Genomic DNA, 16,214 nt, shown 5'->3' with positions numbered 1-16,214 from the left:
TTTACACTCAGGTTCCACAGCTGGTGCTCCACAAAAGGCCAGTTCACAGATCCGAGGGAAGCCTCGGTGCCACCTTGAGTCAGCGCGTGTTCACAACACAAGACTCTGCCACCAAGACCCACTGCCAGCAGCACTCGCCCGGTGGACGCCCCCTCAGGGCAGGTGGCCAGAGCTTCACCTGCACCTGGGCTGCAATCACAGCCCTCGGTCACTGGCTAGTTACCTGGTCTCCCTGGCCTCAGTCTTCTCACGGGTAAAATAGGAATAAAAAAGAATCTACTCAAGGGGCTGAGAGGCAGAAGAAAGAAAATGCCGGTAACTGCTCCTCTGACCTCGTGCTCGACACGTATTAAGGAAAAGGTGGCTGTATGTGACTATTACAGAAGGTCACACTGCCACGGATCTCAAGGAATCAGAAAGAACCTGACGCAAAGCCCACCTAGGAAAGCCCTTGTCGGTGAGGAAGCGGGCCCTGAACATGTGTCTTCAGAGCGTCCAAGGGGGCAGGTGCCCTTGGTGGCAGCCTGGTGGGCGGCCCATCTCAGCCACGTGGCCTGCCGCAGCCCTACCACCCTGAGCCGCATCTGCGCACGGCACCCGACGTCCACCTTACTGGGTACAGCAGGTGGGACAGTGGACACAGGCTGTCTGCCCGATTCCATCCTGACAGCAGCAGCAAGAACCGCGCTGTTTCCTGGTAACTGAATGACAACTACGGTCACAGAAGCCGATGAAGCCACGACTGCTGAGGTGGGAGAGCGGGCAGCTGAGAGCAGCGCGCGTGCCACCAGCTCACACAGGTGGCTCACCTCCCCCCACGCCGAGGGGACAGAGCACGAGGGCGCAGAGTACCTGTGGCTGGCATGGCAGCGGCGGGGCCTGCATCTGCGCCTTCCCAGGCACGGGCATGTGCAGAGGGGGCGGTGTGGGCTGCGTGGGTGCAGGATGCTGGCCAGCGGGGGGCGCGGGGACCGGAGCGTTGGGCGGTGGCGCCTTTGCCTGTGGCTCTGCGGTCTGTGGCGGCTGTGGGAACTGCAGTGCCGGCGGCAGGGCCGTGGCGGGGAGGCCAGCGGGGGCCAGCCTGCCCGGGAGCTGCGGGGGTGGCGTGTGCAGGCTGGCGGCGTTCTGCACCGGGGGCCCCGTGGACGGGTCGTACTGCTGCTGGCTCGGCTTCTGTCCCGCGAGCTGAGCGGCCTGAGGGGCGGGAGGCATCCCTCCTGGAAAACAGGGGAGGCCCCGCAGCACTGACCCTCAGCTCAGGAGCACGCGGCGCGTCAGACCCGCATGTTGTCACACCCAGCACACCCCCAGACTGAAGTGTAACTGGCGAACGCCCAGCCACAACAGGTCTAACTGACATGCGAGCACACAGAAAAGGATGAAGGCATCTGACCTCTGAACTTAGCGTCAAGCAGAGCAGTGTCGAGGACAAGTAAGGTGTCCTCAGACACACGAATGCAACTGGGGCTGCTCAGGGACAGAGCACCTGCAGCTCCACACAAGGGCCTGGCCTGGTCTCTGGGCACGTCCCACGACTGGCTGCGGCCCAGGGGCACCACGCCCGCCCGCCAGCCCGCCTGCCAGCCCGCCCATGCGCGCTCCGGCCTGCGCTGCCTCGGCCCTGCCTGCACTCCCTCTGAGCTACAGGGCGAGCGCTGGGGCTGGGGCTTACCTTGAACTGTCGGCATTAACTGCTGCAGAGGAACTCCCGTATTCACCCCTGGGTGCTGGAAAACTACCCCTTGGTGACCCACTTCAAGGCGAGGTCGCTTAGACTGCTCTAGAATAATTTTCAGAAAAGGTGCAGTTTGATGTAAAAATAAAACCACGCGAGGAGTAGAAAAAGCATGTGCAAGTGCTTTCATAATATTTGAACAGGGAGACCTTCCTATGCATGAACCAAAATCTGAAGCCAGAAACGTAATTTTTCATTAAAACTTTGCAAATATAAGAAAAAGTGTCAAAAAAAGGCAAAGGGCAAGCAACCACCTAAGAGACAGTATGTGTAACGCACGGTGGGCAAAAGGCTGGACCGGCCAACGATCAGAAAGCTCTTACAGACTAACATGGAGGCCCTGACAACCAGATGAAACGGTCGAAGAATGGACGGCAGGAGAGGGACAGGCTCCCAACGGCCAGTGAACACGAAGATACTGTGCACCCTTATCGAGATTAAAGAAATCCACATCAAAACAAAAGATTTACGTGCTCAGCCCTCAGAATCACAGGATTGAGGCTGATCGTACTTAATACAACGGCCCAGTTGTCCGAGAGCCAGGAACTGCTGACGGGAGTCAGAACTGGCCCTACCCTTCTGGAGGGCGGTGGGCATCACCCAGACTAACTGCACATACACCCTGAGCTAGCAATTTCATTTCTAGGACTTGTTCCTTTAGATAATTTGACAAATATGTGGGGAAAAAATGTAAGACAGATGTTCAACCCTGTTGATTAGAACAGAAAAAAGGTGGTGCTAACGAGGGCATGATGAATTAAGGAACCGCCCGTGCAGTGGAATACCACACAGCCATCAAAAAGAATGAGGGCCACGACTGGGCAGGCTGGCCCAGGGAGTTAACATGAAGCCAGAACAGTGCACCTGTGATCACATTTGAGCTTCTCCGGAATGACACACAGGTAACAATGCCTGTGGGTGGACAGAAGGAAGTCTGCGAAGTTGCACAAACATTAATAGCAGCTGCCTCTGTGGCTAAGGAGTGGGCAGGAAACACCAAACCAGAGGCAGACTTAAGTTGCACCCTGTGAACTGTTTAAAATTTTACAGAAAGTATATTAAATTTGTAATTTGAAGAAAAACATTGTTTCAAAAAAAAAGTGACAACTTGAAAAAGCAGATGGTTTTACACGTAATCGTATCCTGAAGACTGAAGAGCCTAGAAATGCACTTAGAAAATCCAAACGAAATACTCCTACTTGACTGACGAACGCCTACCTTCAGCACACATGAACGAACAATCACAGAAATACTTGTTTAGCTAATATTCACAGTAAGAAAAATTAACTTCCGAAGTAGAAACTAAGCAAACCTAAGTTCTTGAGCATTCACACTTTAGAAACACATGCCACTACGCTGTAACCCCCACACTTAGAAGCTTGCTGGTCCCAAGGCCGCCTGGGCCTGGTCACCCCGACATACCTGCCGGAGGTCCCGTCTGCTGTCTCCTAAAGGGGTCCGTTTCTATCGCACTTCCAGCCCCTGTCACCAGGGTCCCTGCAAGGGCTTGCTGCTGGAAAAAAAACAATGATTTAAGTGCATTCCAAGAATGAATAAAACAAAAACCATCATAATCACCCCAAACATTAGCCTCACTCTTTTTTCATAACAGAAACGTTATCTGCCCATTGTATTTCATTATACGTATGCAATGTGTGTTTACGTACAATAATTTGAAGTTCTAACTTACCTCTGGAAGAAAGAAAGGACCTGTAAGAGATGTTTTATTCTGGTTTGAAATGGAATTTGAGACCAATGCAAACCTACAGCCCTTGTGAAACACACTGGCTTTTGCCCACAGAACAGCGGCCAGAGGGGACTGGCCACGAGACATCTCAGATGTGAGACTACAGCTTCGCCTCCCTGGTCAAGCACACTGCCTGTCATCACTCATCTCCCCCAAAAACAAAAGCTGAATAATGAAAAAAAAAGGCTGCAATTGTTTCCCTACTGGAAAATGACACAAAAACCCCAATTAATAAGTCTAATTAACTTGGATCTTCAAAATGGTATTTGGACAGCTAGCAGCCCACCCACTTGACATATGCAGTGCGTGAAACAGACAGAGGTCGTCTGAAATGTCTGAGTGAAAAAAGCTACTGGCCAGGACAGAAAGGGGCCGTGTGGGTGTCCTGCACCTTTCCTATGCCTGCACCATCCTTGCAGGTTAACACCCACTGGTTGCTAATTTTTCATGATTCAATTATGTCCACTCTACTTAGCAAGACATTTTAAATGCACAAGTTACAGATGCAAAGCAAAGTCATTGTTCCCTGGGGGCTGCTGACCCCTGCGGTCCTGGGGACAGATGACACCACACCGCTAGTGCAGCAGCAGCAGTGGGGCTGCAGGCACAACTGCCTCCCCCGGAGGCGTCAGAGGAATGAAAAGGGGAAAGGAGCACCCGTTTCCATTTAGTGAAGATGGGGGGGGGGGATGGACAAGGAGAGGGAAGGGGGGCGGGCGGAAAGGAAGAATGATTTGATAGACATGTGGATGGCGGTTATCTCTAGGGACAGAATTACAGGGAGTTTATAATTTGTGTGTGTGCACTTTTTAAAATTTTCCGAATGTTTCACAATGAACATGCCTTACTTATATAACCAAAAGAACGGTATTTGGTTTTGATTTGTTTTGTTTTTAAAGTAAAACAAGCTGATAAGAAAGGGCTCTGCGTCCAGTAATGGCCAAGCCTTCCTACTGGACCAAATGCACTCCAGATAAGCACGAGACACAGTAGGCAGACACAGGATGGGGCCGGGACTTCAGGAACAGAGTGGAGCCAGGCGGTCTCCGGCTTTATGGCTCTGGCAGGAGCCCAGCTCAGGCCCACGCACAGCCCTGGGACAGGAGCAGGGGCCACAGCAGGAGTGAGGCAGGGGAGTCGCCACAGGAGGCAGCTGCAGACGGGGAGGCCCACGCTCTGTCCGTCAGCTCTGACTGCCTCCTGAGCCAGACACAGAGACCCTGAGTACGACCACGTGCCAGCACTGAGACATCAGGTGCCCACGCTCAACACTCGGGAGGCTAAGTGTATGGCTCCAACTCAATCCCACTAACTAGCTGTGACAGCAAAGCCATCAGTGCTCCTCAGAAGAACATAACAGAACCCAGACTCGCTACACCCGATCATTCACAACATTCGAAATCTAGTCCAAGATCACCTCGGAGCACAACACAGGGAACACGAGCCATCCTCAGAAAGCCACCCAGGGACACCAACCCCGTCAACCCACATCCTGGAAACGGCAGTGAGGAGTTGGCAGTGGCTATAGTACGTTCGCCCGGAACATAAACAGAGAATGCTTAACAGAGGACAGGAAGAAACTATTCATAGAGAAAACCAAGGGGAGACTCTGGGACTGAAAAACCAGGTATCGGCGACAGGACGATCATTAGACAGAGGGCTGCAGAGGTCGGCGAACTGGAAACAGGCTCCGGAGAAGCAGCTCGAGGCTCGCCGGGGGCTGCGGTTGCCGGGCCGGCACAGGCCACTGAAGGACGGACAGCACGGGGGAACGCGCCGCCCCGGGACTGACTGCCACCATCACGTCATCTCCTAACTTGGGAGCAAACAAAGGGAAGGGGAAGCCTTTTCAACACAACGGTGCTAGAAGCAATCGACGTGAAAAACGTGATAAACTGGACTTCATTAAGATAAAAGCTTCTCATCAAAGACACTGCCAGGAAGGGCCACGTCTCCACTCTAACAGCCTCACTGCCCACCTCCTGGTTCTCAGAGTGACGGGAACTGAACTCCGATTGCCCGGTCTGAGAGAGACAACGTCTAACCAACTGTATCCACTGAAGACAATGAAACGTTCAGGAGTCGAGCAAGTGCCTCAGGAACAGAACCCCTGAAGGAACTGAGGTGTCGTGCCCAAAACAGACACGTGGAATGGCTGCCGCCTGAAAGAGGCACGGGCTTGCGTCGTCCTGGAGACAGAATGAAGACCGGTGGTTGTGGTTGGCAGTTACCAGGGGCAAGCTTCTGCCCACGTCTACTGTGCCCACATGCACTGTAAACTCACCGGGCATGCGGCGTTCTGAGGCTGGGCAGTCATGGAAAGGACGGGCGGGCGCAGGGAGTGAGGGGGACCTTCCTGAGCACTGCAAGGCAACAGGACTGCAGCTGGACGACCTCAGGTCTCTCAAGTGAGGACTCTACAAGGGGTCTCCCCGGCTGAGACGGGCCAGGGGCTGGAGGGACGCGCACACGGCACATCTGCGTTCTTCTTAGAGTGTGTCTATTAAAACAAGTTCAACTACCACCTAAAAATATGAACATGTGTAAGAGGGAAAAAAACAATAGCTGGGCGGGGGTGGTAGGGTACAGAACTATAATTATTTTCTCTAACATAATCATTGGAAAATAACCTCCTACTAGGATGGTTAAGATCTGAATAACTATAATAAAATAGTGTTTTCATATAATAACTTCACTCTTTAATTCTACCTCTAAAGCTGGAAGCTGACAGAAATTAATAGTATGTAAGACAGAGAACGCTGAGTTTCTTTCGAGAGCTTAACCAGCAACAGTACAGCTTATCATAAAAATCCTGTAATTGGTTGCAAATCATAAAATTCACCCTGAGAATATGTCTTAAACTCCTTTAGAAGGCTTCACAGGGCTGGCAAGGCTGTCATCAAACTGGGACCACTTATGGGTTTCCAGCGCAACTTTTAGCTAAGAACAAAGTGACAATATATGGTGAAGACTCGGAACAGACTCAGACTTTCTTCATTCACTAATGCCACTCATAAAATATTTTTCTAAAGACAATAACCTAAAATTAAAATATTTTAAATGAATTGCAGTTCCTCAAAGTGATGGGTGAATGAGGAGCTGTTAAAATGAGAATTATTAAAAGTATAAAACATAAAGGGGGGCCGCCCAGTGGCTCAGGTGGTTGGAGCGTCGGGCTCCTAACGCCACGGTCGCCGGTTCGATTCCCACATGGGCCGGTGAGTGAGCTGCGCCCTCTACAGCTAAGATTGTGAACAACGGCTCTCCCTGGAGCTGGGCTGCTGTGAGCAGCCGGAGGTCAGCGTGAGCTGCCGTGGGCTACCGTGTGCTGCTGTGGCAGCCGGTGAGAGCTGCCATGAGCTGCTGTGAACAGCCGACCGATGACCAGTGACCGACTGCCTCAGCCAAGGGGCACACAAGGCTCATCACACCAGCATGGGCCAGGGAGCTGTGTCCTACACAACTAGACTGAGAAACAACGGCTTGAAAGTGGGGGTGGGGGTGGGGGGGGAGGAAGAAAGAAAACACCATAAAGAGTTATTTGTTACGTGAAATTTTAAAAAGTGTACACATACTGTACACTGGTATATATGTAATGTGAAAAAAATTTTTGGATGATGGAACCATAAATAATTATTCATTTTTTCCAACAGAAAAATCACTGAGATACTAATTGGAATGGTTCTTTTCATAAGTAAACGTGTATGCGTATTACTTTTCACACAACACCTTGGCGCTCGGTGATACTACCTCCGTGTCTTGGAAACAGAGATTCATACATATGTCCTACTGAGAACTCTGAATTTACTTCTAGAGTTTCATTAGTCAATATAAAAATTTACAATTAGTTGTAAATACTAAAAGTCATACTGAGATTTTTTTCCAAAGAAAACAAAGGGTATGTTTTACATTTGAACTCTTTTCTGACAGATCCTCCAGTTCTCTATTTCCTTTGACATCCACTAATACTTGCCTCAAAAACCTGTTAATTCAGAAGGGAGATTCCTTGGTTTTCCTCTTTTAGTCTCCTAAACATTATTATTATGAAATACATCACACAGACAAACTATTAACATGCAGGATTTTAAAGCATAGTCAAGTTCATCAGAATTTCAATGCTGGGATGTGGGTGTTCAGTGAACACTATTCAACTTTCCTCTATGATTGAAACTTTTCATAGCTGAGGGGGAAAGTGGGAAAAGCTACGTGTAGTTTAAAAGAGCAATAACACAGGGATCACCCGGGATCGTCACAGGGCTGAGGCCAGAAAGGGCTCCGTGTGCCTGAGGCCCCGCACACTGGGAAGACGCCCCTGCCCAGGGCACCGGCGGCCTGACTCCACGGCCCCTGCCCTTTCCCACAGGGCCCTCACCCACACTTCTTGTGGGGCTGTGCTCCTAGCACGCTGTCACTGAAGGATCCCCGCATCTGTGCTCTCCTGTCAGCCCTTCTGCGGCACACGTGTGCTGAGACCGGCCCACGGCCACATGTGCGGGGCAATGGTCGCTCATTTCCACCACTGCACTCTCGCAGGCATGCACTATCGGCTGCTCTGCTCTGCTGCTGGCGGCCATTCCGGGTCTTTCCGGGTTGGGCCTCTAAGAAACAACGCCGCTAAGACACCAGCATATGTGCTTTCTGGCACACACACACGGGAGTGCCCTGAGAGCACGTCTGCGTGTCTCACCTTCTCCAGGTCATGCCAGTGTTTCCAGACGCCTCCACGCGACACTGCCATCAGAAGTGGGTGACAATTCCACTGAGCCACATCCGGCTTGGCCCAGCAGTCTGGAGAGTGGGCTGGGCCGTCGCTGTGGAGGCCGCCCATCTCCACAAGGCTCCTGGCACTCCAAGCTTGCACTGCCCTCTGCCCCAGGGTGGCCTACACGTGACCTGATGCACCGCGTTCCTCCACGCATCACCAGGCAAGGTGCCCACTCATCAATTTCCTGACAATCTCCAACGTAATGACTGTATCGAACTCATGACAAGAGGCACCTGTGTCGGGTTTGTTAGTGTCCCACGGAAGGAAGAGAGAAGCAGGCCCGGAGCAGTGCCCGCGTCCTGGGCTGGGTACGGCGCGAGCACAATGGGCCTCAGCCTTGTGCCATGGAGGGCGGTACTCGCGGGGCGTCTCGGGAAGGGGTGTCAGGAACACGCCGCAGCCAGCCTGGAGGGGCTCCAACCGGCCAAATCACAGATAACTGAGCATCAAAACCGTGGGGGGGGGGGGGGCTGGGCAGCAGGTGACTAGCGGGGGCACAAGGAGACGTGACGGAAGCGCATGGGTTACACGGGCCCTTGTCAAACAACAAACCATCAAACCGTCACAAGACGTGTGTACTCCCTGCTTACAGACTACACCTCGGCACATGAAATCCACTACGTGTACAGACCAAAGGAAACCATCACACGAGCACGCGAACAGATGGAGAAATAGTATCTGACAAAACCCAACATCCATCGTGATAAATCCTAGGACTAAAGGAATTCCCTTAACCTTTGGATAAAGGATGTCTACAGAATCTATAGCTGACAGCATCCCTAATGGTGAAAGAGTAATGTTTTCCCGCTAAGACTGGGAAGAAGGGAAGAATGTCTATTCTCAGGACTCCTGTTCTGGTCTTGGCCAATACAGTCAGGCAAGAAAAAGAAATAAAAATCATACAGATAGGAAAAGAAAAAATAAATCTTGCTTTCTTTGCAGACATGATTCTCTCTGAAGAAAATCCCATGGAATTTACAAAAAAGCTGAAACTAATGCATTTAGCAAGATTGCAGAATACAGGTTCAAATAATCAACTGTACCGTGTTTCCCCAAAAATAAGACCTACCCTGAAAATCAGCCCCAGTTAAGATCTCAGCCAGACCAACACATTTAGTACATCATGACAATGTTCCAGAAGATGACATGACTGTACTTGAATAAAATGTAGATTGTTATACATGAAAAAATAAGACATCCCCTGAAAATATGCCCTAATGGAGCAAAAATTAATATAAGACCTGGTCTTATTTTGGGGGAAACACAGTATTCCTACATACTTTCAATGAACTATAAAATTTTTTAAATGTAAGTACCATTTACAATACCACAGAAAAATTGGAATATTTGGGTATAAATTTTTAAAAAATACATACAGAATTGGGATGCTGAAAACTATGGAACATTGAAGAAAGAAATGAGAGGAAACCAAAACAGGCGGAGAGATAGGCCCTAGTCCTGGGCTGGAAGGTGCAGTGTTGTCGGGACATTGCTTCTTCCCAGCTGGTCAGCAGAGTCAGCGCAACCCCAGTCAAGATCCTGGCAGGATATTCTGCAGGCATCGACACGGGAAAGGAACTGGAATGCCCAAAATAATTCTGAAGAAGAACAAAGTTGAAGAACCCATACTATCAAGCTTCCAGACTTACTACAAAACTGCAGCAGTCAAGGGGCGGCCGGATGGCTCAGTTGGTTAGAGCGCGAGCTCTCAACCACAAGGTTGCTGGTTCGATCCCTGCATGGGATGGTAGGCTGTGCCCGCTGCAACTAAAGACTGAAAAACAGCGATTGGAACTGGAGCTGAGCTGGCCCTCCACAACCAGATTGAAGGACAACAACTTGGAGCTGATGGGCCCTGGAGAAACCACACTGTTCCCCAATTTAAAAAAATAAAAAAGGCTTATAAAAAAAAAATTCCCCTTTCCAAATACTACATTAAAAAACAAAACAAAAAACTGCAGCAGTCAAGACAGAGAGGCCCTAGCAAAAAGACACACAGGTGAAGGAAGAGTCTAGACACAGACCTACACAGACAGGACCGCCTGGCTTCTGGCAGACACGCGGTCAACTCAGCACATACAGGGCAGTCTTTTTAAGAAATGGTGCTGGGACCACTGGATGTTGATATGCAAAGAAATGAGCCTATGCTTGTCATGTTAAATAAACTTCACTCAGAACAGATCGCAGGCCGAAATATAAACATAAAACCGTACAACTTACAGAAGAAAACATAGGAGAAATTCTTATGACCTTGGGTTGAGCAAAGAGTTCTCAGATATGATGGCAAAAGCACAACCCATAAAAGAAAAGAAATTGTTGAAAGAGACTGCATCAAAACTTAAAAGTTCTGCTCTGTGAAAAAAATAGTATAAAAGAAGGAAAAGCCACAGAATGGGGAAAACTTTGCAAACTTATGTCTGACAGAAAACTTATATCCAGATTACGCAGGGGCAGCCGGGTGGCTCAGTTGTTTAGAGCGTGGTGCTGGTAACACCAAGGTTGCCGGTTTGATCCCCACATGGGCCACTGTGAGCTGCGCCCTCCTTAAAAAAAAACAACCAACAAAGCAGATCATGCAAAAAGAACCATCAAATATAAGCATAACGAAACAACTGACTCAATGAAAAAGAAGGGAGAAGGAAGGGAACAGGTGCCCCCCAAGAAGCCACACAAATGGCGAGGGAACACACGAGAGCACGCTCACCACACGCGTCTTCAGAGCTACACCAGCTAACACCCCGACGGGTCTCAGAACGACTCCAACAGCGCGTCCCGGTGAGGGCGCAGGACTGGGGCGGCCGCTGTGCAAAGTGTGGGGTTTTGTACAGAGCTGTCCACTTAGTCACCAACCCAGCAATCTGTCTCCCAGGCGCTCACCCAAAGGGCACGAAGGCCCCTGTTCACACAAAATCCTGCATGCGAGCATCACAGCCACTTTATTCCCACGCGCCCCAAACTGGAAACAACACAAGTGTCCTTCGAAGGGGGCAGTGGGCAAACCGGGCCCATCCACACAACGGAGCAGCACTCAGCAGAACACTGCCGCCCATGCGACCATGCGCCAGCCACCACGACCCTGTGTCCACCGCGGGCAGCCAGGGTGACAGGCCACACACTGCCTGAGTCCACTCACTGACATCTCATCCTTGAAGCGGTGGAATCACAGAGATGGAGACAGGGTCAGAGAGGGTGAGATTCGACCACAAAGTGTTACGGAGGGAACAGGCTGGAGGGGGGTGTGGGGTAACACAGAACTCGTGTGTCCTGACGGGCGGTGGCTACACGACCCCACGTGCCAGTCAACACTCAAGGAAATACAGATCAAAAAGAGTAAATGCTGCTGACTTAAGTAAGTTTTAATGAGCACGTAAACAGTTAGTGACATATTATAACCTACCGATTACAATAAGAACCCATATATAAATACATAAAGGGAAGAGAAAAGAAAGCTAATTATAGCAGAATGCCAACTAATAAATGCAGAAGTAGTAATGGAGTTAGAAAATCCGTTTTGCAAACTTTAAGGTGACAAGTGACTTTGGCAAGACACATCAGCAGATGCTGGAATTAGTGGGCAAACAGTTTAATGAGACACTGGATATTTATGTGGTCTCGAAGTACCTTTCCCAAGTTACGTCTCACTGACCCAAGGAAAAATAACAACCTTCCATTGAAAAAGCCGAGCGGACCAGTCACGGGACGAGCTGACCCCGTGGCCTCCTGACACACTCCCTGCGCGGGACACAGCGTCATTTCTGTGGTATGCCTCTCAAAATGCACTTCCGGCAGCAGACACAAGTGAAAACCAGACAATCCTACACCAAAGCACACTCTACAAAGTCACTGGCCTGAAGGCCTCAAAGCTGTGACGGTCCTGAGACCGAGGGGCCGGCCCAGATTAAAGCCCACCCGAGGCCTGGTGAGCACGCGTGGTGGGCGGTCCCGGGGGAAGGCTGCGCGTGAGGAGATCGGACATCGTCCAGACAGGGCACAGCGCCTGTGAGCGCACTCAGTCCCAGGGCTGCGTCACGGCAGTTTCCTGACTTCACCGCTGAGCTGTGCTCAAGCCACAAGCACTGTCACCTGGGACGCGCTGGCGTGCTTAGGGGCAGGCTGCATGACAGCACGTCTGCAACTTACTCTCAAGTGGCTCAGGGGGAAAAGTGTGCGCGCAGAAATGAGAGAATGAGAGGAATGCAAATGGGGCAAAATGCCAACAACTGGTGGATTTGGGTAAAGGCTTTAAGGGGAGTTCTTTGTACTATTATTGCAACTTTTATATGCATTTAAAATTGTGTCGAAATTAAAAAATTTAAAAAAAAAGTCACCACCAAGATGAAACTGCTTTCAGAACCCAACATAACCTATTCCAAAACTGCTAGGATCTGACCCACACTTTTAGGTCCCTGGCATTATTCATGGAACACAGAATGATTCCATTTCAAAACATTAAAAATAACCAGTTTGCATTGAGCTAACACCCACTTAGCAGCCTAAGACCTCGATGACTTCACGTGTTTCACATCAGCGTTTCTTCTAGCTACAGAAAGGGTCAAGTTGTCATCTGCTCACGTCTTTATTTTTCTATTTTGCACTGTTCTCAAAACTACAGAGAGAAGACACAGGAAAGCACCCACATGTACACAGCACACAGGAAGCCTGGGCACACACTGGACAGGACTGTGAGGGTTAGGTGACATGCACGCTGACACCACACTGCATTACAGGCCAACACGCAAAAATACTGCAGTAAGGGCTGGGGTTCATTTACTCATGCAATTTAACTTTATAATTCTATGTGCAGGGAGACGTATCTTTTTAAATAAGGAATGGGCTCTGGGAAAAAAACGCTGAAGAGCAAATAGTAATCGAAGGTTAAATACGTGATGAAGGAAAGGTTTGGGATGAGACTACATTTGAGAACCGTCGAAAAGTACCTGAAATGGTTGCTGCTGGGATGAAAAAGCAGCAGAAACATTTGGAGGAAGCTGGGTTGCTATAGCAACGGGAGTACCAGTCTGCCCATCCTTTCCTGTCACAACCTTTACCTGAGAGGAAATATTTTGAGAAAAAAAGGCAACATAATTTTTAAGACTGCTCAAAATTTCGTTAGAATTTTACTGCTGATAGCTCACTGATGTTTGGTGTTTAAAAATGGAACGTTTTTGCATCAAATCCTATAAAAGGACCATGAACTGCTTTGTGATAGATTTGTAACATAACCACCTAACTCAACTGCACATCTTGGAGGAACTCCAACTTAAGTCACACGTGCAACACCCTTAGATCCTGCAAGTTCGATCCTAGGAATGGGGATGGCAGACAGTCCTCGGGAGCAGCAGCTCACAGCCTCCCGGGCAGTGTGCACAGCACCACTCCGTCACGCACTACGTGCAGGTCCAACAGGAAATTGTAAAAGGGACTTGTTTCTCGCCATCAGCACAGATGGGGCACTGCGCCTACAGACAACATTGGCATACAGACATAAAGAGAAGTGACTTCCACTACTTCACAGGGATGAAATCCTCAAAATAATCATATAAACCTTTTGGAAAATAAAAATGGTCCATCTGGAAAGGGTGTTAAAGAAAACACAAAATGGCAAAGCCACACAGATACGTCCATAAGTATCAATGAGGACGGCTGAGCAAAGAGACCAGTTTTTGTTCACCAAAGGCTGATTTCTTTGCAGGAGAAGCGTGACAAAGATTTGAATTCTTTTAGCTGTTATCGTAAAACAAAATCTGCTCCAGCGACACTGTACACCACACGACACAAAGGCACACGGACAGTGCATGAAGCCACCTCACTGTCGCCCTGCTGTGCTGTGTTTCGTTTTCAGAAAGGCAAATAAAAGGATTAGGAGTCACAGTAGTATTAAGAAATCTCAACTGGGGAGTTTATTAAGCATCAATTCCAGGCACCCCAAAATTTCACTATCTTAAACATCACCCAACAGGCATTAGCAAAAGTGTGAGGTTAAAATGTCCAATCTAACACTACAGCTAGAAGCTCTCAAACACAGCTTTTTGCCATAATAACTGCACTATCTGAAGACACCATAAAAATGTTTATATTACTTATATTTACAGCCCTTGTTTAAAACACGCTGATGGTGCTTGAACGGGTGGGCCTATGTAAGTGAGCCGTGAAAGCTGGGAAACCAGCTGGAAGCTGGAAGCTGTGGCCCTGGCCCGGCCACACACCCAGGACCCCAGGGGCAGGCGGGGTCTCGCCAGGTCAGCTGTCCCACCAGGAGGAGCCCTTGCTCTAAATGAAGGCTCGGGGCTCTGCACCCGCCTGACGCACAGCGCCCGCCCCCAACAACTAGAGCAGCCATTCCCTCCCACCAAGAAAACCAAAATCCACCTTCCATTTGTGTGTGCCCTGGGCCAAATTCTCACGGAACCCCATCTGGGCAGCCCCAGGGCTGCCGTACTCAGCGGCCCAGGCGCACGTCTGAGCAGACAACGCTCTCGCGGGCAGGGCCGTGTCTCACCTCGTCATTGATGACCTCAGACTTCTCCTCGTCCTCGTCCTCGTCGTCCTCCTCCTCCAGGTCCAGGTCGTTCTGCCGCAGGTACGCCTGCAACGGGGCGTAGTGTTTCTTCTTAAAGGCCAAAAAGTCCATCATGTTCCCTTGCAGGTGTTGCAGGAAGAACAGCTCGATGAGGTACTCCCTGAAGGCCTCCCTCAGCGCCTCCATCTCCCGGTGGTGGTGGTCCAGGCACTGCTTCCGCATCTGGGCCAGCTCCTGAGAGGGCGGGGGGATTTCCTCCAGCTTCTTGGGGGCCTTTCTGCCCCCCGCATTCCCCGCGGACGACAGGGGAAGGCTGGAGAGGCCCGGAGGCACGGCAGTCCTGGAAGGGCTGCTGGGGGGCGGCGGGGACGTCATCCCAAACGCCGGGACCCCCCCAACCGCGACCCCGGGCAGCAGGGGTCTGGGCAGCGGCGGCCCCTGCAGCTGTTGCTGCTGCTGCTGGATCAGCTGGCCCTGGATGATGCTGCTGATTTGGGGCGGCAAGCTCGCAGTGGCCATGTGGCCGGGGCTGGCCAGGGGTGGCAGGCCAGCCCCGCCCGAAGCCGCAGGGCTCTGGGGCCCCAGGTGGTGGACGGTCCCCCCAGACTGCGTGTGGGGCTGAGACAGTCTCCGCTCCCGGACCGCCAGGGGAGGCCCTGCGTGCTGCAGCGGAACCTGGGCCCCTGGGGCCATCTGGCCGAGGCCCGAGCCGTCCTGAAACACAAAGTGCCCGCCCGCAGACGGGCTCAGGCTGATCTGCCTCACCAGCACGCTGGCGTCCACGAAGCCCCCAGTTGGGCTGCTGCACAGCCCCAGGCCGGGGCCCGGGGCACCTGCCCGCACGCTCTGCAGGCTCGGCCCCGGCCCGGGGCTGGGCTGCGTGGGGCTCTGTGTCTGCACCTGCTGGGACAGCGGCGACGTGACCTGGATGTACGATGGGGATCCGTGCTCAAACCGCCTCGGCTGCGCACTGAACTGAAAGCCCGGAGACGTGGGGCTGGGGAGCGGCAGGGGGGCGAGCGTGAGTGCTGGGTTTCCTCCCACCACCGGCCCCACATTCTGGAGGGCGAGGTTCACGTTGGGCCCAGCCACAGGGCTCCTGTTCATCAGCTGCTGGACTTGGTAGCCGGGCGACTGGGGTGCGGACGGGCTAGCCGAGGGCGCGAAGGGCGTGGCGGGGGATGGGGGTGGGTTTGGGGGGGCCTGTGGCTCTTCTTCGCTGCCGGCGAAGGCGCGGGACCTCTGCAGCTGGTGTGGGGCGTTCTGGGGGCCGCTGCCGTGGTGCATTGTTGCCCCCCTTTCTTATCCAATCAATATTCTCCTGAAAAACCAAAGTTAAAATCATGTTACTTAGAGGGAAACACAACCCTTGGTCACGGTTTATCATGAGACCTGCTGGCGACATGTGAAGGTCTGTCCCTCGCGACGCGTCCTATGAACTCACATG

At 51.3% G+C, this 16,214-nt stretch overlaps 1 protein-coding gene across 10 annotated transcripts in view; it reads right to left on the bottom strand.

The window, feature by feature from the left end:
• The window catches only part of EP400 (E1A binding protein p400), an 88,139-nt gene that overhangs the window by 59,316 nt on the left and 12,609 nt on the right, over nt 1–16,214 (bottom strand). For 4 of the 10 annotated variants that reach the window (XM_074321448.2, XM_074321451.2, XM_074321450.2 and 1 more), the window contains exons 2-6: nt 14,747–16,088; nt 13,185–13,295; nt 3,158–3,248; nt 1,673–1,780; nt 853–1,217 (exon numbers count right to left, since the gene is read on the bottom strand). In XM_074321448.2, coding sequence (XP_074177549.2) covers nt 853–1,217; nt 1,673–1,780; nt 3,158–3,248; nt 13,185–13,295; nt 14,747–16,054 — 1,983 coding nt within the window. In that variant the 5' untranslated portion in view covers nt 16,055–16,088. The remainder of the gene's footprint in view (nt 1–852; nt 1,218–1,672; nt 1,781–3,157; nt 3,249–13,184; nt 13,296–14,746; nt 16,089–16,214) is intronic. The other 6 variants (XM_074321452.2, XM_074321456.2, XM_074321453.2 and 3 more) reach the window with 4 other exon arrangements.

Source organism: Rhinolophus sinicus, chromosome 9 (assembly GCF_057876585.1).
Source record: "Rhinolophus sinicus isolate RSI-liver-muscle chromosome 9, RSI-T2T, whole genome shotgun sequence".
NCBI classification, from domain to species: Eukaryota; Metazoa; Chordata; class Mammalia; order Chiroptera; family Rhinolophidae; genus Rhinolophus; species Rhinolophus sinicus.
This window is presented reverse-complemented; position numbering and strand designations above follow the sequence as displayed.